The sequence below is a fragment of the Limulus polyphemus genome, unplaced genomic scaffold, assembly GCF_000517525.1.
Source record: "Limulus polyphemus unplaced genomic scaffold, Limulus_polyphemus-2.1.2 Scaffold2442, whole genome shotgun sequence".
Taxonomy (NCBI): domain Eukaryota; kingdom Metazoa; phylum Arthropoda; class Merostomata; order Xiphosura; family Limulidae; genus Limulus; species Limulus polyphemus.
The window spans coordinates 104,917-128,527 of NW_013668052.1; the positions used below are offsets into that span (position 1 = coordinate 104,917).

General features: G+C 33.6%; 1 protein-coding gene across 1 annotated transcript; it reads right to left on the minus strand.

The window, feature by feature from the left end:
* Positions 1-2,940: 2,940 nt before the first annotated feature.
* On the minus strand, positions 2,941-19,073 carry LOC106466967 (BTB/POZ domain-containing protein kctd15-like). The gene is made up of 3 exons (XM_013927280.2): positions 18,791-19,073; positions 9,332-9,496; positions 2,941-4,103 (listed from the first exon to the last, which is right to left on the minus strand). Exons 1-3 carry the CDS (start codon positions 18,928-18,930, stop codon positions 3,449-3,451), a joined length of 960 nt encoding a protein of 319 aa, XP_013782734.1. The 5' UTR covers positions 18,931-19,073; the 3' UTR covers positions 2,941-3,448.
* Between the last annotated feature and the right edge of the window lie 4,538 nt (positions 19,074-23,611).

Genomic DNA, 23,611 nt, shown 5'->3' on the forward strand with positions numbered 1-23,611 from the left:
CTTAACCTCACATGTAGAGGAATGTGTTTTTGATAAAAGTAAAACCGTCGTCTGAAATAATATCTTTGCTCAATAAAGTAGTGTAGATATAGATATACGTGATTAACAATGTATTCGATATCATAACGCCGTAGCAAGTTGCTCATATTGTAATGCTAAAAACTAATACAGTTGAAGCTACTTTATTTTTCCTTCGGCGAAGCATTAAGGAAAGAAAACTATTTTTGTTTAATAACATTTTGATCGCACTAAAGAGGTTAATGAAATTTTTATGACTGATGTAAACATTATTTGGATATCCATCTGTGTAGCTTTGCGATGAACAACAAACAACATATGTTCAGCCCAGCTAATGAGTTCTATTACTAAACTAAAGTCCTAGGAAACAAAGTTGGCTCTGAAATCATACCTTTATACACCTTTAATTCGCTTATTCGACTCTTTAACATTATGTTCAAGATTAATGCTACGAAAAAACATTGTGATTTCAATTTTTAATTAAGCCTGAAAAGCAAACATAGCTTCCTCTTTAAGGGATAGATGGCAGCAGGTTGCATTAATGTAAAAACTTCTAAACTATACATGACATTTACTATTACTTTCTATTAAATTTTAAGATTAAAGGGAGAAATATGTTGAACAAGTAATAACAAAAAAAAGAACGAAAAAATTATTCAACTATACCAGTGCTTGTTTTTTTCTTTACATTAGAAAAAGAAATATTTCTCGATCAGAGAACGACACACGTCATAATACGTTTCCTGTCATTACAATTCTAAAGTAATTGAATTTACAAGGTTTCATTACTTTTAACAGATCCCTCACGAGCCAGTGGAGGATATTGTTTTTGTTGGAAAAAACTAACCAATCTGGTTTTTCTTAATTTGAACTGAATTTTTTTGAACATTTTTATTGGCTAAAAAGAAGGCACTTCCCACACTCTTTTAGCGTTGAGGCCGCGAAAAGTAAATTTAAGTGGTAAGGTGACTGAAATCCATCAGCACATTACGAGTTTAACGGCCAAGCACAAGAAGCATGGAAGTCTCCAAATGACACGCACAAGTATTCAGAAACCGTTTAGAACCACCTTGGTAGATATCGTGCAGCAAGCCGAGTACAACATTATGCCTGTAGCTGCTTTCAAGGTGTTCCTGTCTGCTCATCCTACTGCTCACTATCGTGATGCTTCGACCTTCCCTACAGAATCGCAGGTGAAATCGTTCGTATCTCAATTGAAAGGTAAACATAAAAAAGTTATAGCAGAAGCATAAAAGGTTGGCAATTGCTTAATTAATGATGCTGAGAATGTGGCTTTATTGATATATATACTGAATTTACTCCCAGCGGGTAGACTTTAGTATTACCTAGTATGGAGAGTTGAGGACGCTGTATTTCACTTAATTTTTTTTTCAATTAACAAACGAAAACTTGTTTCGAAAAGATACGTTCAAAACCACCCTCTTTGGGAGTTTCCGGATTGAACGTACTTTTAATATTCAACACATTGTAGTGTAAAGACACCCCTTGGCTCCTGGGAGACGTTTTAAAAGTAATGTAATGATTTATGGTAGTTCGTGATTTTATGTTTTGATGTATAAAAATTGGATGTACTAGAAAAAATAAAGCTTATAATAAATGAAAGGAGTAGATATATCGGTAAAATAAAAAACTTACCTTTTTGCTTATTAAAAATAAGCTAATTATGGATAGCCAAAATAAGTCAATGTTTTAAATGTAAAGTAGGTTTTTGAAGGAAGAGTATCTTATTTGCCTTGTTTGCATGGTGGTAAGAAGATAACATATTTATTTTGTATACAGCAGAACAAAATGTCTGTTCTGGAAGCACAGATAAAAAAAAATCCCAAACCATAAATACTCTAACTTGATAACTTGTACCCCGAAACTTTTAGTAGATTAAGTGTCAATCTAAGGGCAGGGTCATTGGTCATTTTCTCAATTTTTAATGAATAATGAAGGATACAATAGGTCATCAGTAAAGTTTTTATGTCTAACTAGCATCTAAAAATATTTTTGATAGCCTATTTTGCTAATTTGGCATAGGAATTTACTTTTGGAGATTGCTTCAAAAACACACACACACATTGCTTGAAGACAGCATATATAATTTATTGCCTAAACACATTTCTAATTTACTTTTATAGGGTATTAGATTTTTATTTAATAATATAAAGTTCAGGTCACTTGCAGAATAGTTTTAAAGCGTCTTAAATATAGATCATATTTAATAAAATTGAAATGTTTAGCATTTTAAACAAATAATTAGCTATTAGTATCATAAGTAAAGGTGCAAATCGTTCTGTTGTTTTTTCTTTGTGCAAAGCTACACATCTAGTTAACTCCATTCTGTGACTCACATGGAATCGAACCACAGATTTCAGTGTTGTGAATCCGTAAATTTATCACTGTCCACTCGTGGAACAATTCATTTTGAAAGTAGTTTTAGGAATATTGAAATTTATTGTAAGTTATTAAATCGAAGGCTTAGGTTCGAGAGTATAAGCCAGAGGTGATAAACCTATGATTGATTTAATCAAAACTCAGGTAAATATTTCTTATTTGTCTTTTAATAATTTCAAATGTTGTTGACTTTTATGAATAATAATTACGTGATTTTAGTAAATAGTGATGGAATTAAAAGTATGACAGTTTCATTGTGTATAAATAAACCAATAAGCACGCTCAAGAGTTGAAGATTGTTTGTTTGTTTTGAATTTCGCGCAAAGCTACAGACGTTCTGTCACTTTGAACAAGAAATCACAGGAAGTTCATTTACTTGCAAGTTAAATGTATGTTCTTTTAATACCTTAGGAATAATTTGTTTTGGTTCAAAATTATTATAATATTTTATTTTCCAAAGATAGATTTTATTTTGATTAACTTAAACTATTACTCTAAAAAAATAACTGGATTATTCTCACACAAGTGTAAAATGTTTTCATTACTCGGGTACAACGTGTGGTGTCATACATATATAATAAATTAGATTAATTTCAGTTCTGTTACAGAAACGCTTTTTAGTGGATGAAATCATTACATTAGCATGATCCATACTGTACTACAGCGATTACTTAACACCAGTAAAGATATTTTAGATAAGGAAGTAATATCTATAATATGTGTTATATACATAGATAGGTGCTATCTTGACATAAATTTACAAATTTACACCCAATGTTATATTTTGAGGGTCCTTAAATATGGTGTACATTTACAAAAAAAAGAAGAAGAAGAAAAGAGGACATACTCTATAGCTAAGTAACGTGCTACTGCTTTGGGCATATGCGCTATTCATGACAGATCACGCTTCTTCAGCTGCTCTTTAAAACCTACTTGATAGTACATAATTCCGTATGTACAGATAATTTTATCTTTCCTTGTAAATTATTACAAAAGGATTCACGTGTCAGAAAGAAATCAACTTAACGAGTTATACAAAAAACATTTTTTTCCCTCGCACAAACAGATATTCAGTAAACTGTTGACCTTCAACACCGCCCCCATTGGAGGCCATGATATGATAGCCAAAGTTTAATAAACGGGCGACTGCTTCTAAGGAACTAAGTTTACAGTATCCGTTCAGTGGAAATCTGATCACGTATTTCGAATCTGTGTTCCAAATTACTCCACTACGCGCATCCATCAAAGCTTGACTGATTTCTGGAAAAACATCCTCCACCAGGGATCGTTCTCCGCTGATCATTATTCTCTCTCCAAGGTCTGGACTAATATTAAGAGCCAGACAGTTAAAATTATTTTCTTCGTTCTTGTCTTCACCATTTACTGATGAAGTAACTTTGTAATGATTGCTTTTACTGATAAAATTATCATTTTTATAATTTCTTTTGTTTTTTAGATTTTCCAGCATTTTGATCAAAGGGCGAATTTCATAAAACATTGCTTCTTCTAGAAGGAGATCCAACTCATCAAAGTCTTCTGGAATCGGCAGTGCATTTGTTCTTAAGAAATTCAAGATGTGACGGAACATTTTTCCGTCTCGGTCGATAAAGTAGTGTTGTTTCAGAGTGTCCAGGACTATGGGAATACTTCCATTAAACATCCGGGCAAGTCGTGAGTCTGGGTGTCTGAAGAACACGGAAAAAACTACGGTATTATTCATTACATGAAATATATATTATATATAAAGCATTATCAGTAGCTTAGCATATTTCAGGGGTGAATATTACATTAAAGGACGTACTTATAAAGTTCAAATAGTTAAGAGTTTTTATCATATATAATTAATTGCTTATTTGTTATTTTCGTGTATAATTATATTCGTAAAATTTAGTGATATATTAAAAATAGCATCTCTTGGTGGTTTATTATTCAAGTTATTAACAATATTTAATTTATAAACGACACAATACTGAATTATTACAAGAGTTAAATATAGCATTTCAGCAAACAATTAGCAACAGAAATAACTAGGTATTGTGAATTATTGTTTCAATAAAATAAGCATTATAATTAAAAGTGGCACATTATGCTGTAACTATTTTTACTTATTACCAGTAGGAGGCGAAATTTTTGTTTCAGAATTTCGTAAAGATCTACACAAGGGCCATCTGTGCATAACCGTCCTTAATTTTGAACTGATAGACTAAATGGAAGGCTACTAGTCAATAGTGGCCACCGCCAATTCTTAAATGATAAAATAGTGATATTTGTCTTCCGATCTTATTACGTACCAAGGTGAGTTTGAATCGCAATTTTGCGGCAACAGGTTGGGACCAAGAATCTTCGGATTCACACTTCGGGCTTGCTAAACGTAAGCTACGACTGACCTGTGGCGAAAGTAATGCACCTTGCAAGAACCCTTGTTGTATAACTAAAAGAAACGTTTGTTTGTTTGTTTGTAATTAAGCACAAAGCTACACAATGGGCTAGCTGTGCTCTGCCCACCACGGGTATCGAAACCCGGATTCTAGCGTTGTAAGTCCGCAGAAATAGCGCTGGGCCACTTGGGGGGGGGGGCAAAAGAAACGTTTTAGCAATAATGCAAAACATTACTTAACAATCCTTTTTTTACTTGCGCTGTGTCCACCGTGGGTATTTAATTCATAATATAGGCATTATATATCCTCAAGCTTACCGCTGAGCAACCGATGGGGGGGGGGGGCTTTTCTTGTGACAAGAAAGACAGGTAGATATTGTTCACTGTCTAAGTTTATGGGGTGCAATTATAAAACGTACCTACGAAGTCTGCATCCACGTCTTGCATCATAATAAGCTACTGTGTATAGACACATATCCATACATTTATTTGTATGTAATGATAAATAAACAGAGAATTGTTTGTAACTCTCAGAGATGGGTACATACTTTGTTAAAACAACAACAACAACGCCATTAAAGAAAACAGTAGAAGGTAATGTATCAAATTACACCACCCTTTTCTTTGTTGTAAATTACTTCACTGAAATATTGTAACTTAACATGAAACATTATTTTGCTAAGATTTGTTTCCTTAAGTGACTTAAGTTCATAACAGGCAACTTAGTATGGAAACGTGCAGAAAAGTCAGTCTTCCTTGTTACGTTTACGCATATGAATATATGGGAACTTCTACATTCATGAACTTGCGACTCGTGAACGTCATATGTCACAACTCCCTACGCAAGACATAAAACTCGCTGTGCAATCACCTGAACACCAAGAATGGAAATTATAGTTTCTTAGTTCTTAAGTGGTCTTCTTAGTCTGTAAGATATATGTACGTAAAACTACAAAACCGGAACTAAACTTTTACAGACAGGGGTAACAAAGAAATTCCCTCGTTAAAAGATATCCAGTGTAATTCGTGAGAGACTTTTGTTTTAGGTCAAAAGATGCATAGCCACTACTAAGTTACATAGCTCGGCTGTTTAAGAGTAGCCAATTAGTGAATCAACTCTTATTGAAAACCTTGCCTGTAACCATATGTATGAGCTCTAGCATCAAACGTGTGTTCGAAAAACACGAATTCGTGATATTTCTTGTCTGTGTTAACCGAACACGTAACGATGGTTTTAGTTAAGCCTCTCCCTTCAAACCTATACTTTGCAAGATTATCCTGACTTTGTTATGAATAAAAATACGATACAGATCTTCGTGTGTGTTATTTCTTCAATAGGTTACTCAAGGTCTCGTCTTCACGATCGTTACCTGTTTCTTATGCCACCTTTCATTGCAGAAGTTCGTATGGTAGATTCATTTAAAGATTCACTATACGTCGTCTTTTCTCTTTCTTTATTCGTATCAAAAACGATTGTACATCCTTGTATAAGAAATGGAATTCTGCGGGTTCGTCTAGTTTTTCTACAAACTAAAAATACCTCATTGCCCTCAAACATCTTGACTTACACCAATTTTTTCACTTAGGTCCACATAAAATGTAAGTGAAAAAGTAAGTTTTAGTTTTGATATTATCCATAGACTATCCCAATAACGTAACAAAAATTTTTAATTAAACTTTGCGAAATTCCCAAATTTTGCCCTTAATGCATATAAGTGTAATTTCGCATTTCCGAAGGTAGACATTTCATATAGTAGTTTTAATTACAGTACGGAATTGCAGAAATATATGGAATGAAGAAACATGAAATAATGCTAATATATATGACATATGTCTTCTTTTTGTAACAAAATCGATTGATACAAGTATCAGCTCATACATACTTTATCTACTATGAGACAGGGCTAAAGCCTATACTAAAAATTTAAATATCTCCATAATATTATTGTACTGAGGTTCTATGTGTATTTGTTAACGTAATATAAAATAGAAAACAACTCCTCATCAGGGTCATTTTCATCATTGTCTACAGTTTTCAGTAATATTCACTTTTGTATTGTCCCTCACACTTGCAATAGATAATGCAGGTAATCTGTTTCCTTGAACAACTATAAGATGCAAATAGATGGCTACTTCTTGTGTACAGACAGCAATCTCAGTAAGCAGCTCAGGTGAGAGAGGTGCTTTGTCTTTGATTATAGGAATCACCGTCTGTCTTGAATCCATAATTACCCTTGTCATTTCAGTTTCAGATTCATCCAAGTACACATTTGGAAGTGTTCCTGCAGCGAATGACATTACGTGGCAAGCTTTGCTTATTGGGGCCATTCCCTCGATAGGTAGATATTCTGACGCAATTAAGTATTGCAATATATCGCTCTCCAGTAGATGCAACACCGTTCTTTAAAGCTGCTGTATTTTCAAATATTTTAAAGGATGCTTGTTGAAGTGGTGTCACAACTTCACATAGCATTCACGAACATAAGACATTTACACTGGTCGTGACCAAAAGCTTTCTGCGCAGCTGTAATTTATATAGACTAGTTTTTGATTTTTATGCAAATGACGGCTTCTCCTGCGGAATGGTAGAGCAAGAGGACGGACACATTTGTATCATCAGATACTATGCAGACATTTTCATGTGATACAACAGACTCTTTCAATTGGCATGCATACGCCTTCATATGGCTTATTATCGCTCACAAAAATATACAACTCTACATGATCCTAATTACCACTTTTATATTAAGAAATATATTCATTTGACTAATGGTTATTTTAAAACATTATGTGTTAATATGATTTATAGGCAAATTATAGAGAAATGATACACTGTGTGGTGGATGCAGTTATTTTAAGGGTGTTTAAGGGAAAGCTTGATAAATATTTGAATGATAAAAGCCGGCTTTGAGATTTTTTTGGGGGGAGGGTTAGCTTAATTTAGTGGGTAGGACAGCCTAGATGGATTAATAGATCCCTTGTTGTCCTTTAATGTTATGTTAACTTTGCATCATCTTTGCAACTTTATATATGCTAGAATATATCATGTATTGAAATAAAGTATATGTGAGGTCATATGTTATAATGTTGATTTCTAACGCTTGATACTGAAATTTTTAAACATTAAATACACAATTTCTATCTCAAAAATACATTTTTATGGATCTGGATGTATGTAATCATATGAGTCTCAAAACCCAAGATTCTCCAGGGTTAATGTTTTTACTTACTCATGAAATACTGTGAATCGGTTTTAGACTAGAACTTGCTGTTTATACTAAATTATCGGGTTTGGTAAAACTGACGTTAATTTCTACTGACATGACTTCGGGTTTAGCAACGCGGACGTTAATTTATAGTGGCATAACTTGTTAATCAAAACAAAAAACAAATAAAAGTGGACTTTTAATATTCAACATTTGGAAAGCATTTTCAACCTAATCCCAATCCTATCACAGTTGGCCGTAGATGTAATAAATCTTTCATGTTAAAAAAGTATTAATACTTATTACTTTGTCTCCTCTTTAACTTTGTGTATGGCTATGTTCAGAAGTGTCGATTTATTAAATATAAGCTAGTGAATGTAAAGGAATTTTAGATATAACTATATAACGTACAAAAATCTAGTATGTATAGAATTTGCTTTTAAACGTCCAGATATATTCAGTAATTCTAATATACTGTAACTAACACTTTGTAAGTGTTATAGAACATTTGTTTCACCGTTTCGTTTATTCGATTGAAGTATATCACTGATCTGTAGATGATTTATGTTGTACCAAGAAGACCATATAATATCTATTAATGTTTGGCTAATTAATTGTTGTTGTTGCTTTAAGGTACTCCAAACACGTTATCAGTAGAGTCAACGTTGAAATATCTCGTAAACAACTGTATGGTTAACTTTCTTGGCACGGAATGGGAACGATTCCAGTTTTTCAAATGACGGAAGACAAATAAAAAGTTCTGTTCTGAGTACTTTGGGCTAAGTGTGGCCTACGTGGTTAGAGTGCTCGGACTATGAATCCGTGGGTACACTGTTTACGTTTCATTTTTCGCAAAAACGCGCTTCGTAGTTTTGGACCGCAATGCGCTAAAAGAGCGAATGTGGGAATTACACTATTTGGTCAGACAAGAATAGCGCAAGAGTTGCTAGTGGGTGCTATTCACTAGTTACCATCTTTCTAGTTTATCAATTGAAATTTAGGGACTGCTAGCAAATATAGCCCTTTGTGTAGCTTTGTATGAAAATTCTTTAAATAACAAACAATCTAAATATTTTAAGAAAGTTTGTTTGTTTATTTGTTTATAATTATGCACAAAGCTACACAAGGGCTATCTGTGCTCTGCCCACCACGGGTATCGAAACCCGGTTTCTAGCGTTGTAAGTCCACAGACATACCGCTGTGTCACTGGGGGCTTTTAAGAAGGTGAAGCACAAGTTTTAGGTTTTGCAATCTATATTAAGAAGGAAATATTCCGATATTTACAGAAACACTGATTTTCATAACATATAGATAATTTTATTAAACTTACTTTGTAAGTGTCTGTAAAGAGGATGTGTAGATATCGCCTCCCACATCGATATGAACAGGAGCTGTGAAACGCGTAGTGGCAGCCACACAGGGAATTCCAGAGCCTTTGTGGCTGAAGTTTGGTGATTCACCTGTAGTCATCATGATTTTGGAATCCATCCAGGATCTGCAAAACCAAGGTGTGTTAAACAAATTCGCATCGAATAGATAATTTAAAATATGGCGAACACATGAAATTAACTATAACCATGATCTCTCATAGGAACGCTAAATAACCAAAGACAGTAGTTGCACAAACACCTGCTGTACCCACCATAGAGAACGCGCCCCAAATTAACAAACACATTTTACTGGAAAAATAAAACAGGATATAGAAATACAAGGTTAGAGCACTTAAGACAAGGAAAGTTATGAATACACAACCCGGAAAACACAAGCATTATTTAGAGAATGAGAACAGAGCATATGAAAGAGAAGGCATTAGAATATCACAGGGACTTATATAAGTGAAGTAAACATTACGATTTGGAAATACAATTTTTAGTAGTATAACCAGGTGAATATCAAAATAATGAGTTTTACAGTTGTGAAAATATGGCTTTTGTGTAATTAGTAAACCGAAACTGATGATGAAATATTTCAAAGGCGTGAACAAGAATCTAAACGAAAATATAAAAGCTCATGCTAGGCAACAAAACCATCAGCAGCTTAGAGAATGTCAACTTTTATGAACTCAGCTAAGGCGACTATACAGATCCATACTCTCAATCCTTTACAAAAATTTAGATGAAACCCAGAGAAATTCAACGTCAGATTTGTCCCTGTCGTGAAAAGGGTTGAATTGAGCAAAGACGTGGTTCAAATCGTTGGAACTACATAGACGAATGTCAGCAGCAAAAAATATTGAATTAGGTCACAGGAAAGTGCATAAAGGAAGAAAAATAAATCAATATCAGGCAACTCTGTAATAAGACAATCTGAAATTAGGACTATGTTAAAAAAGGGTTTGTTTGTTTCTGAGCAAAGTCACATTGGGTTATCTGCAGTGTTTATTGCGGGGAATCGAACTCCGAATTCAGTGTTGTAAGTCCATACACTTACCGTTGTGCTCCCTGGGGACTACAAAAGAAGGATACCAACTATTAGCCAAAAGAACCTTTTATGGTTTTAGGTGTGGGGGACGACTTGATATACCCTTTTAATATACACATTCATTGATATTATTTCATTATGAAAAAAAAAAAGAGTTAGCCTTTTGAGCTTTCCAGCCAAAATTTGTTCTCAACTTTTCATCGCCTCACTGTGGGTTAAGTTTTAATATTAAAACATGATTGTTTGGTACACCTAATTTCTACTATCCACTTTGGGAGTCACTAAAACATCCGACAATCTACCACTGCGTGAGTTTACTTGTTAAGAGAAAAGTTCAGCATTTTAAATAAAAAAACCCACTTGATATTGTAATAGACTACGCTTAGCTTCAGGTTTAGATGACTAGACAAAGATCAAGAAAGTGTAATTTATAAATTATTAATGATGCCACGTGTATATACAGCAGAGAAACTACGTAAATGTATCTATATTATGAATCGGTATATTTATTATATAAATACTATGTGTAAAACATTACAAATTTGCATTTTCTGAGTGGTTAAGTCATCCATATGTCATTATATTTGATAATATCGACCCCTTCAGTTTTCTGATCTGTTTGGGATATAAAAACTTAGCCATGCTTCAAGGAAATTAAAATATTTTAGTTTATGCTTTTCAACACTGGCATGCAGACATGTAACCAGAAAACACTATGCTAAGTGTATATTAGATTTAGCCTGGAGGTCGTCACCAATCGATATCATTTGTGGCCTGCGGGTAAAGGGGGCTTGGTCCTCATGGTCGTGGAGTGATGAATTGTATTTGTATATAGGTGTTTCAAAACATGTACCGAGTTGTTTGCATTGAGCTTAAGATCTTATTGCAAAAGTTACAGAAATTTCTGAGGCCTTCTTTTGCTATGGTGTAGAAGTTCTGGACTATAACCTTACAATTTACGTTGTTTTTACGTTAAGGTTGTTTAAGTGTTAATCTACGCAAACTTGTATAAAAGTTCCTTTTTTTCTTCTTCCTAAACTAGGATGTATTAGAGCTAACCCAATATTAAAACCATATATTTCATGCATCGTTACTTTCACAGAATGAAATCACTGTAAGCTATAAGAGACTTTTAAGACAAGAATATTCTTTTAATTGCATTTGTCAAACGGACTATTTAACAACAAAAAAAATGCAAGGAATTTCCGTTAGATTCAAAATAACGGTTAAAAGAATTGCAAATTCCTACCTAAACGGCTTCCTATGCGTACGTGGATTAAAAATGTAATTCAGAGATCCTTTAGGCCTACGTACTTACAAAACTAAAATCCGGTGTTCTATTCCCGCAGGGGATACAGCAAGTGGCCCAATGTGGCTTTGCTATAAAAGAAATAAATAAACAAACCTTACGATTAAATATAGTCGTACCTAATTTTGAGCTACTGACCAAGGGACTTTTTATACCGTATATCGAGAATGACTGTTATTTTTATAACGTACTCACACCTGAAAGTGCGGAACGTATTCAACGATATCATGTCTCTAATAAACCTGTATTTTTCGATCCGCAACTCGACGCGATAACCATTAGGCCATGCCCGCATGAATTATGAAGAGAACAACGTAACTAGTAAATTAATTAACATGTTCTTGTATAAAAAACGAGACATTACGACATTACCGAGTGTTTTTTGATCCGATTCTGAGGGTAATAATTACGCACAACTGCTTTATATCATGGTATCTCAATATCCGTTGCAACAAGTGTTTACGAATAACAGCAATGTCAATCTTAGACTACACATTTTGAGAAACTTTCCACATATTCACCACGTTTATGCTGGCAAAAGAAATCCGTTTCAGCTATTTAGGGGACTTCATAGGTATGTGGTCGAAAGGGATTGTTGCGATTCCTGTTTCTTCAGCCACATTTCCCATGAAAGCAATGATTGATTTATAGGTGCGACTTGAAGCCATTGTCATCTTAAAATCCTTGTTGATTTTCTTAATAACGGCACGAGAAAAGATATATCCAGCATCATTTCAATGGCTTCATGGGCCAAAGAGTTCTCTTTGTAACCATGACCTCACTTTGCGGATGAAAACACTACTCCGGATATTCTCAGACCGTAGTTTCAGAGACTGTGGTGTTTTAAATGCTATCTTGAGCGATTTTTCCTACTTTAAAAAAAGAACTATACAGATTCTCTTATTCGAAATTGTGAGTTCTTTGGCACTCCATTGTGTAGTAATCTCATTATGTGAATATTATTTCTCAGCAAGACCTTTGACGTAGTTCTCCAACCATAATGTTATCTGTGGCAACATTACATGTTCAGTGGTCGGGAAATCGCCATGAACAAAATACAGGTGTTAAACATGTCGTTCGTGGCGTAAAGACGCACATCTATGGCAACGCGCCATTGTATTATACAGCTATGCAAATCGTTTGTATGAAGTGTGATTAACACTATATTGCGTGTTCTCAGACAACATTGTATCAAGACAGAATAAAAGAAATTATAAACAATCAATACAATCGCAACAAGAGGTACGTGGTGACGTATTATATCGTTTGGGCGAAAGTTTGCCGTTAATATCAACCATGTTGTTATTACTGTTGTTAAGTGAAATGGTGAAATACTGTTCCTTATGATGGTCCAGCTAAGTTCAAGGAAAGGTCGTGTATTTGAATGAAAAAAACAGCAATGAAACTACTTGTTAACAAACAAACCATTGTAAAGTACTAAATAAGTGACAAGATTAATGGGAACAACAACTCGTTGGAAGAACAATAAAAATACTACTAATTAACAATTAACATTTCTCAATAAATTATGGATAATACCTTGTGGAAACCACGTGACATTTAAGGAACCCGGTTTCGAGCAGTATAAGTCCGCAAACGTACAACTGTGCCATTGGTGGGCAATGTGGACCTAATAAGAAATATTTAGAAGTATTTAAATAGACTACAAAATTTTGTTTTGGTATAGGTGTAGATAAGGTCCTAAAATGATAAAAGAAAATAAATATAGAATAGAAACGTAACTGCTGAAATTATCAGGATAAAATAGGTAATGAATATATGAAATGTTAAAATTTTAAGCACTAGTGTTGAAGTTACAAATAATAACTATGCGCAATAACTTTACTTATTATGGTTTTATCTCTTCCTTATATTGTGATATTGCACCTTAATAGGAAACAAAATAGCACAATAATAATTTTATTACAACCAAAAAGAGTTGTAAAACTCTATATGCAGATTCAATCTCAATGTCAATCTTAAGAAATATATCAAATATTTATAAAATTATATTAAATGTCAGATAGCTTTCACCACTCCTATGAAAACAGGTTATTTGGTTAGTAGAATTAAAGATAAAATAACAAGGAAGGTAAAAACGGTATATAAGGTTTTCTGTACTTGTGGTTTAACTTATACCGGACAAACTTCTAGGTGTTTGAAATACAGGTTTAAAGAACGTGAAACGTCTATCAATAAAAGGAAAATTAATGAATCCGAATTGGCTGAACATGGGGTAAATAATGCACGTTCCATTATGTGGGGTAAAGTTAAGATTATTTATGTAGTTAAAAAAAAGAATTAGATGTTGCAGACTCTTTAGAAACTATCAAAAGTAAAGATATGGCACTAACTAAGCATTACAACCCAGGGTAGTAAAGAAATCCTAGGGAGCAGCGCCCCTATTGGGAGTCAGGGCCGAAGCTAATTTGTTAAGTGAAATTCTGTTGTTGGTATGATGACGTCAAATATTTTACTTTTTGATAAGATTTAAGTTGTGATTTTTTATAATTTTTTGAATAAATTATTTTCTCAAGAAGGAATAGCTATGTTCGGCTATTTCCGTAGAACCGAATAACCCTGATCTGCGACGCCTCCTAGTGAACATACTGAGCAGTACCCTACATAAACAAACTTGAATATTGCGATCGGTATATTTATGAATGCTCTCAGATATCTAAAAAGTGGTAACTCACAGTTCAGGCAAATTTCAGCCTCAACCACCAAATTATTAATGTAAATATATAAATGTTGTCTTAAGATTGCCAACTAACTAAATGGTCCCGATCCAAGTCGTCGCATAGCGAACAAAGAGAGAAATACAACGCTCAGCTTTTGATAATTTTTGAACCATCAATGTTATTAAAATGGCCGCCATATTTCATAAACAGCCTTCACTGCTCACTAGGCTTATATTAGTTTATGTTTCGTATAGGGCCTAATAATAGTTTGTGGCTTAATTTGGCATAGGATGGATTGTTTTTATGTTCATTACTCTTGCTGGATTTTAACTTTTTGGTTGAAACTATATGAGGGACTTTGTAGGGCATAGTTTTTATTTGTTTGTTCGTAGTAAAGAACAAAGCAACGCAATGGGCTATATTTGCTGTGTCCAATATGAGTATCAAATTCCGGTTTCCAGCGTTATAAGTCCGCAGACTTACCGCTTTGCCACTGGGAGGCGCGTGGTTCTATATCTATGTTAAGCTTGCAAAGTGTTTAAATTCTGTTGTTTTTAGATACGTTACACTTCAGTGATGACTTATATCGAGAAATTCTTTATCTAAAATGTTTATTCTTTTATTGTATTGCAGTATTTATCTTAGCTATATGAAAAAAAAAGAAGAAGAAAATCCATGAGAGAGGTGTCGCATTATTGGATTTATATGGCAACAAACACAACAATCTAAACAAATGATATAAAGCACATCCTAATATTTTGGTTGGCCCATATTTCTTTCAACTACCAACGAGTAGTTAGAAAGTAGTAACAATATAACAGTTCCATTTCTTTAGAAACCTTGCACAGTGTTTAAATAACTGGTGAACTATGGGGTCTCTTTAGATGTAATAACACAAATATTAGGAATTTTATTTTAGTTTTATCAAAATGCTGCATTGAAGATATTACTCGCTATATTAGATGGTTTTTCATACAATGTTTTTTAAATAAAAATTAAAAAACAGATAAACCTTAATGCAAGAATACTAAAGTTCTACAACACTAGTTTGTTCTTGATACGCTCAGCCTACCCACTCCCGGTAGCTCGGCAATAAGTCTGTGAGCTTATAAAACTAAAAATCGTGTTTCTGTACCAACTATGGGCAGAGCAAAGATAGCCCATTTTGTAGCTTCGTGGTTAACGACAAACAAATACGATCAGGGATTGACTAATGATCCGCTTAATGACTTATCCTAATAATATTAATTACAGTTTTCAAAATAATGATGATGATGTATGAGTTTCAAACCGAAGATATCTTTTGTACACGGTATTTTGTGAAAGAATACCAAGAAAAATACTATAAAATTTAGACAAGAAACTGGCTCTTGGAAGAATTTAACCTGTATCCAAACTTTACACTAACTTGTATTCCAACAGACAAGAAAAAAAAACATCAGGAACATGTGCTGTTAAAAATGTTGGTCATGAACATTGCCTTTATAATTTTACCATAACTTCAGAAGGGTATACAAACTTTCTGTATAAGTTATAAATCGTAAAGTAAAAACGAACAGTTCGTATACAAATTACCATTTTCACCAATTTTACGAAGCTTAAGATTTTTCTGAAGCCGTGATACGACTATATCGATACATCGTCCGATACGATTTATATATGTTCACGAAATTTCGCAAGCTTTCAGTAAACATTATACGTCTTTTGTACAGAAAAAATCAGAATTTCCAATAAAGCATTTTTGCTAAAAATTAATGATTCAATAAAGAAAGATGAGTATTGAGTACTACATGTTGTGTTTATTTATTTTATCAAAAACATTACATGCAAAGTAACATAACAAGTTAACAATAACAAAATAGGTAGACAAATATTAACTTTCTTTTATTTTACTTCTCTTGCCAGCTGTCATTTAGTTTATGAAACCTGAGAATTTGAAGAAAAAACACTGTACTTAAATAAGACAATGTTAGTAATATAGATAATGAATTACAGACAAGACTGTCAAACTTTGTAACAAACCGTTGGTAAAACTTCTGTATCTAGATACGTATCGTATCGACTACTATGACGAGATACGCACCCATGATTTTTACAACATAAACATAATATATCAGATGCAAATCCTAGCAACGAAATTATAAGAATGCGACCATACTTTCAAGGATATAGAATCAAATTGAAAAACAAGATACATATTCCTGTAAGACTACATATTTTACAGGACAGTTTATAAGGAAGACAGTACATAAAATACAGTCCAAAATACCAATGAGTTAGTGTTTCTACAAATATCATTGTTCTCTAACGATCTAGTTTTGTATAATTATGCCATAGATATAATGTGGAAGATTTCATAAATGATGAAAAACTAAGTTCAATGTTTTGATTCCGGAAATAGCTACACTCGAACTTTCGAAGTGAATTATTGGGGGAAAGAACTGAAACTAGTTGGAACGTTTACTTTTTTATAATTACATATTTTATGAAATGCTATAAAATACCACTTATAGACTGGGATATGCTATAAATCCCATATGCTAATGAGTAGGAGTTACGTAAATGAAACTGAAAGTTCTAAGTTCATAAGTTTCAAATTTTTAGAAGCCTAGGGATAGATAGAATGCTTTATGTACGGTTTTCAGCATGTGTGTCTTGTGTAATGATATGTTAAACTACGCCCCTGGGTATAATTACTGTTAAACAGCAACAACATTAATGCATCAGATTTAAACATAAAAGGTTATTCAAAGTTTCCATTATAACTTATATAAGTGGAACGTTGTCACAATCTAGAATTACAGGATCACTTCCCCAAAGATTTATCTTGACATGAATTAGTTTTCGTAATACCAAAATATCTGTGAAACTGATTTTTAGTCAAACTAAAGCGTTCTCTTATAATCTGATGTACTACATATTCTTTCTTATCAGAGAAGTTTGCTTCATCAACTCTTTTTTTAAACATCTCTTGAAGTAGTTCAATTATCTTACGAGAGCAATTAAGGATTTTTTAAACAATCAACTGGCTCAGGAAAATACAATCGCTTTATGAAAACTTCAGCTTTTGTCGAGTAACTGAAATCCTATACCAATTTAAGGCGTTTGTTTTACTCCTTCCGTGAAGCGTCTTCATTTGATAAAAGAGAAATGAATAGAATATATGCTGTCTTTTAAATTGTTAGGTTTGTGTAATTTATTAATAATACTTCCATAATATTTTGTGTTTACATCTTATTCTTTCAGTATCTTTATGTTTCCGTAATAAATTTTATAGCTAACTTTTTTATGTGTTCATTTACATGTGATGGTCCATTTAAGTGATCATTAGATCTTGTTTTTAGACGTCAACTAGTTTCATCAACATATCTAGATTCACAATTTTTCACGGTTATTCTGATAGATAGGTCTTGTGCATAATCATCATTATTTTAAAGTTTGTTTAGTAATTTTTTTTATTCCAGGTCTTTTTATGAACTTTGTTTCAGTATCGACATTCTATTTTTGGTTCCATATTCTTATAAACTGTTGTCCTCTGTTTTCTACGTGGGATAATTTCTATGATCTGATTATTTTTTCAACAATTTAAAAGCCAACGTACATCCTATAACCTCTTTTTATGAAGTGAGAAAGATTCGCTGAAAAAATGAAACGTCCTGATACAGAATTTCTTTCTAGTTGTCTGAGAAAAGCTGTAAATGAATTTTTCAGAAGTTTTGAAAAATATTCGAGTTTCCTCATCAAATATAATTGCTTCCTAACCAAGGAATATCTTTACGGAATAACAGTAAGATGAAGAGCAACTAAAACTTTATAAAACACCATCTGGTGGTAAAAGGTTGAAACTATTGAAATGGCATGCTATATTTTACATTCACGGACATGTAAAATAATTATTCACCCCCTTAAGTCGTTGTGAACGTAATAAAATGTAATTATTTATCTTTAATTTACAAACTAAATGTACAAGATCCACGTTACTTTAATAAAAGTTGCACAGCTAAAATAAGATACACTTTAAACACTAACTAATTCTTATAATCTAATCTTTACAGTAACAAAATTAAGTTTTCAGACGATAAATCTACATAATTTATGTCTGCAGTTGAAGTACAAACGAAATTTGCCTTATTTTACTAAGTGTTTCGGCATTAATTTCACCTACATAAAGTTAAGCAGGCTAGTGAGTGATATCGTATTTTCAGTTTCGTTTGGCGGATCACCATATATTACGAGGTAACAACTTCCATATGTTAAGTAACATCGCTTCTCACAAGATTACATACAAGTTGTTACCTACCTACAATTATTCAAGATCGTTCAGACTTTTAAGTAGATTTTCCAGAAATTTTACTTGAATTGCTAATAATAATCTTACCGTGCTATAGCTATTCTTTCTGCATAAGATGCAGCTGAAGATTCCAGGACCCCTGCAGCCGAAGGGCTCAGGTTTGGACGTTGTATGGCCGGCGAGATTTTCCCTGTAACAGGGTGGGTTTCCGAGCCGCGGGCAGCCATCCGCAGTTCTTGAAGCTTTGAGCTTGTTCTGTCAGATGCTCAAACTCAACTGATTCTAGAGAGGCTTGCACAAGATTTTCTAGGCGGACTAAATGTTAGTCAGGTGCAGAAAACTTCACTTCTTTTCACGTGGTTAGGCTTAATCACAGCTCTAGGCACGAAGTGTAAAGTGAGTACGTTACTCCGGGAAACTGCTGGCGGACGTACAAAAGCACTATTTTCCTCAAATGTAGTCCTTTTATTAATACAAGTAAGTGGGTAAACCAAACCAAGGACATACGAAGACCCAGAATTGTTGGCGTGTCGCCTCGAGGCTGTGAATTTGCAGCTATAGGGTGGTCTCTACAGCCAAAGGGCCGCTGTAATTCCTAACACAACGTATTTCCTACTCACAAGATTTTGTACAAGCACTGATGGCCTTTTATCCTAATAAACGTTTGTTTCATCAACGTTCCCTTATGGTTTGGAAATGGCAGTAAAAGCTGGTGTAGCGACACAAGTCATCAGCACCTACGACAATATAATCGTACTATACGTTTTGTCGTTAAAAGTAAAGAATAAAATAATGAAAAAGGCCATGAACAAGAACAAAACCTCTATTATGAAATAACACAAACATGCATGCTTTTAATTCCGTTATGAATGAATACAAACTTCTCTTCTTGTTAGTGTTGTCGATAGTAATATTTTGTAACTTTTACCTTTGACCTGTAATTACAGTTTTTTGACCTGACCTGAGTGTATTACTAACGTAAGTACAATAGCTCTCTAGAGGTGTTTACTTTTCTCAGTCTTATTTGGAAAGACTACTAAGATAATTTCTGGAAGGTTTCATCCATTTTTCGTTGTTACTTTGTTCATTCTGTTTTTGAACATGGTTCTTTAACTTTCTCAGTCAGATAACTAACACTAAAAAAATATCAAAAATTTAATCTCTACGTTTTGTATTTAAACTAGCTTGCCTACCTACAGCACTCATATCAACACTAAGAGGATTTACAATTGTATTTTGCAATTTCTGATTGCTTTCTCTCTCTCTCTCTCTTTGTCTTAAGATTTTAAACACGTACTAATGTTTCTCTAGACAAACCACACATTCAAATAACAGGATTTGATGACCAGATCTAATAAAAAGTTATTTTCGGTAATAATTGTTTTCATGTCTTGAAAATCTATGTATCTCTCAAGATATTTTCCTTCATAATTAGGATGTTTCTCTTTGTTATTTTCTAACTTGTATCACTCTGTGATTTTATAATGGTAGACAAACTTTTGGTTCTGCTTGACGAGTAGTCTGGGTGTTTTACTCAAGCTGGTTTACCTTCTATTTAATACTAGTCCCTGCATAGCTAGCATAATTTGTGTTCGCTATTTAGTACTGGCCCCTGACACAGCATAATTTGTGTCCTGTATTTAGTACTGCCCCTGACACAGCATAATTTGTGTCCTGTATTTGGTACTAATCCCTGAGACAGGTGACATAACGAATGGATTTTTCAAGCTAATTATTTATGCTCATTCCCAGAACGAGATTGCGTTGGATTTTATAACAGCAACAGAAAGGGTAACAATACTCTTGATAAAGTATCATTCTTACTTATATTCTTTTCACCTGTTGATCTTTCTATCCCATGCGTGCTACGTTCTTGTAGGGGGGCAAGAATGACCTGTATGGGGTTTGGACAGCCCGGGGTTTTTCCTCGAGTTACTATCGCTCTGCATTAATGAAATCTGTTAGGCGTCAGCACAAAAATAACAAATATTGAAACACACAAACCTCCTTCTAAAACGTTTCAAAGAAGAGTTCGGGTATGTGAAAAATACCTTATATCGATTGCTGTTCCAGAAAACAATATAAAATATCGTCTTGCGGGCTAGAAGACATCCATGTATGTTTGGCCTACTGATATTTGATTTGGCCTTTGTTTGTTTGAAGTTAAACAGAAAGCTACACAATGGGCTATCTGTGCACTGCCAACCACGGGTATCAAAACTTGGTTTCTAGAGTTGTAAGTCCGCAGACATATCGCTGTGCCACTGGGGCGCTTGTCTTTAGTACCGGTATCTTACATATAAGTATTTGCATTATTTGGCATAGTTTGAGGTAATTGAGTTTTTGTAAAAACCAGGATATGTTGTGGGTTATGGGCCGTAGTGTGAAAGATCAACATATACATTTTTTGAATATGATTTACTGCTTCATTTGAATTCAGTTTAATTACATACAAACACCATTTACATACATGAATGTGTTTGTTGTACATTTTGTTCGAATTAATTAATGGTTAATAACTTATCAATCACGCATTATAAATTATAGTCGTTTAAATATAAACACACATACAGAATATTGGATGTTGGATGCTGTGAAAGGGTTAGAAAGTCTTATATCGCCATGTTTAGTGATCTTCTAGTAGTATTTTGATCTATAAAGGCTGTTAGTTTTTAATTTTTGTAATTTATGTCTATGCACTACACTGTTTATGGGCTAACTTTTTTCGAGCTTTCTGAACCTTCTTCCCTTAAGTGTAGATATCAAGATTTTTCAAAAATATTTCTCAGTAAATTTACAATTAATTTTAATTGTTTTTATAATATATATTCTAATTTCTTACTCGTTTAACTTACGTTTCAATTAATGATTGACCACTTGAGGTGGAGAGTTTCATAAGGTTTTACCTAATCTAAAAATTTTTGCTAACACTTATAATCAAATGGATCAAAACATAATTCTCGTTTTATTACTAAATTAAATATTTTTTACCATGTTGTCGAATTGAAATGTGAGAATAAGGTATTAAAAGAATAGTGCATTTGGTGTTCCATTGTGCTAGGTATTTCATGGTAAAAATGTTCTTTAGGCATGCAAGTTAGAGTTCAAAGTGAATTGCTTCCAATTTAAAACTGGCTATAACATATCATTCACTATCAAATTAAAACTGGCTATTGTATATCCTTCATTATCAAATTAAACCTGGCTATAATATATCCATCATTATAAAATTATTTGTGTGGTTACTGTTATTTTCAACTTACGCAGGTGTTCGTTTTGCAAAAAGCTGCTCTCTGGCAGCGAAATACCCATAATATACAAAATTTAAACGTGTTATCTGTGAAGTGATAGTTGTAACAATACATTGTTCTAGCAGTAAGGAAATAAAGCCAGTTTAGTTTTAAAAAATAAAGAAAAATAGATTAAAACTGTCGACTACTCAGAAAATTAATTCTCAAACGAAAGGCTGATTAATAACTTATTATTCTAATATTTCTATTCTACAAATTTTTTCAAATTATTTACTAAATACTTCAGATGCTTAGAAGTCTTTAGGTTAGTGAAAGGGCTTTGTTTTGTTTGTTTTAGTGCAAAGCTCTATAATAGATTATCTGCACTTTGTCCACCACAGTGAATTGAACCCTGAATGTTAGCGTTGTAAGACCATAAACGTACCGCTGACCCAATTGGGAACTGAGGACCAGGCGTGGCTTAGTGATTGGCGTGCTTGGATTGTGAATCCGAGGGTTCGTGGTTTGCGGCCCGTTACCGTAAAATGCACTCCGCACTTTGGGGTCGTGAGTGCAATGAAATAAGCGTCTTTATGTTCACAAAAAATACTTTTTATTGAAATCTTGTCATTTCAAAGGACTTAGTTTTCCCAATTATAGTTTTTTTGTGACTACGTGGAAACATTTTATTTATAAGAATATAAAAATTGCAGCATCAGAATTCCAGTAAACACACGAAGTTTCTTTAACCCTGTATAAGTTTGTATATGTTTTACACCATATTTGTTTCTTACATACAACTATATCTTTCTTCATTGATCGCTATACACGATATTTTAGTGATCGAAGTCATGGGAAGGTTGTTTGTTTTGAATTTCGCACAAAGCTACACGAAGGCCATCTGCGCTAGCCATCCCTAATTTAGCAGTGTAAGACTAGAGGAAAGGCAGTTAGTCATCACCACCCACCGCCAACTCTTGGGCTACTCTTTTACCAACGAATAGTGGGATTGACCGTCACATTATAACGTCCCCATGGCTGAAAGGATGAGCATGTTTGGTGGGACAGGGATTCGAACCCGCAGATTGCGAGTCGAGATCCCTAACCACTTGGCCATGCCGGGCCCATGGGAAGGCTATCATAGTTATTTAGTGGGTAGGTAAATTGTGTTGCTTTAGCGCAAAGCTACAGAACAGGCTATGTGTGCGAGGAATCAAACCAAGGATTTTAGCGTTATGTGTCCGTAAAATTACCGCTGACCCACCGGGACACGATAGGCACATAAAGGGCGAATTCATCTCTTTTAATGAAATTGTTTGTTCAGTTTACTAAAAGCCAACCATTTTTGTACTAAAATCGTTATCGTTAAATAAAGAAAAGGTACAAATGTGCGATATAATAATTACACTTTTACAGTATATATATATTCTAATAAAAAAATTTAAATTTTTAAGTTGTGATGTATATTTATCGATCACATGCACACACACACACACACAATATATATATATTCTTTTATGCTCTGATTTTTCAGCTCTAAGTCTGGATTAAAAAAAAACTGGCTTGAATAAAGGTTCAGTTTTACACTCTTGAAAAGTCTCAATTAAATAAACTTATGGAACAGAGGAGAAAAATAATGGCTGGAGACGGCTTGAATGGGTAATGAAGAAAAACTTTA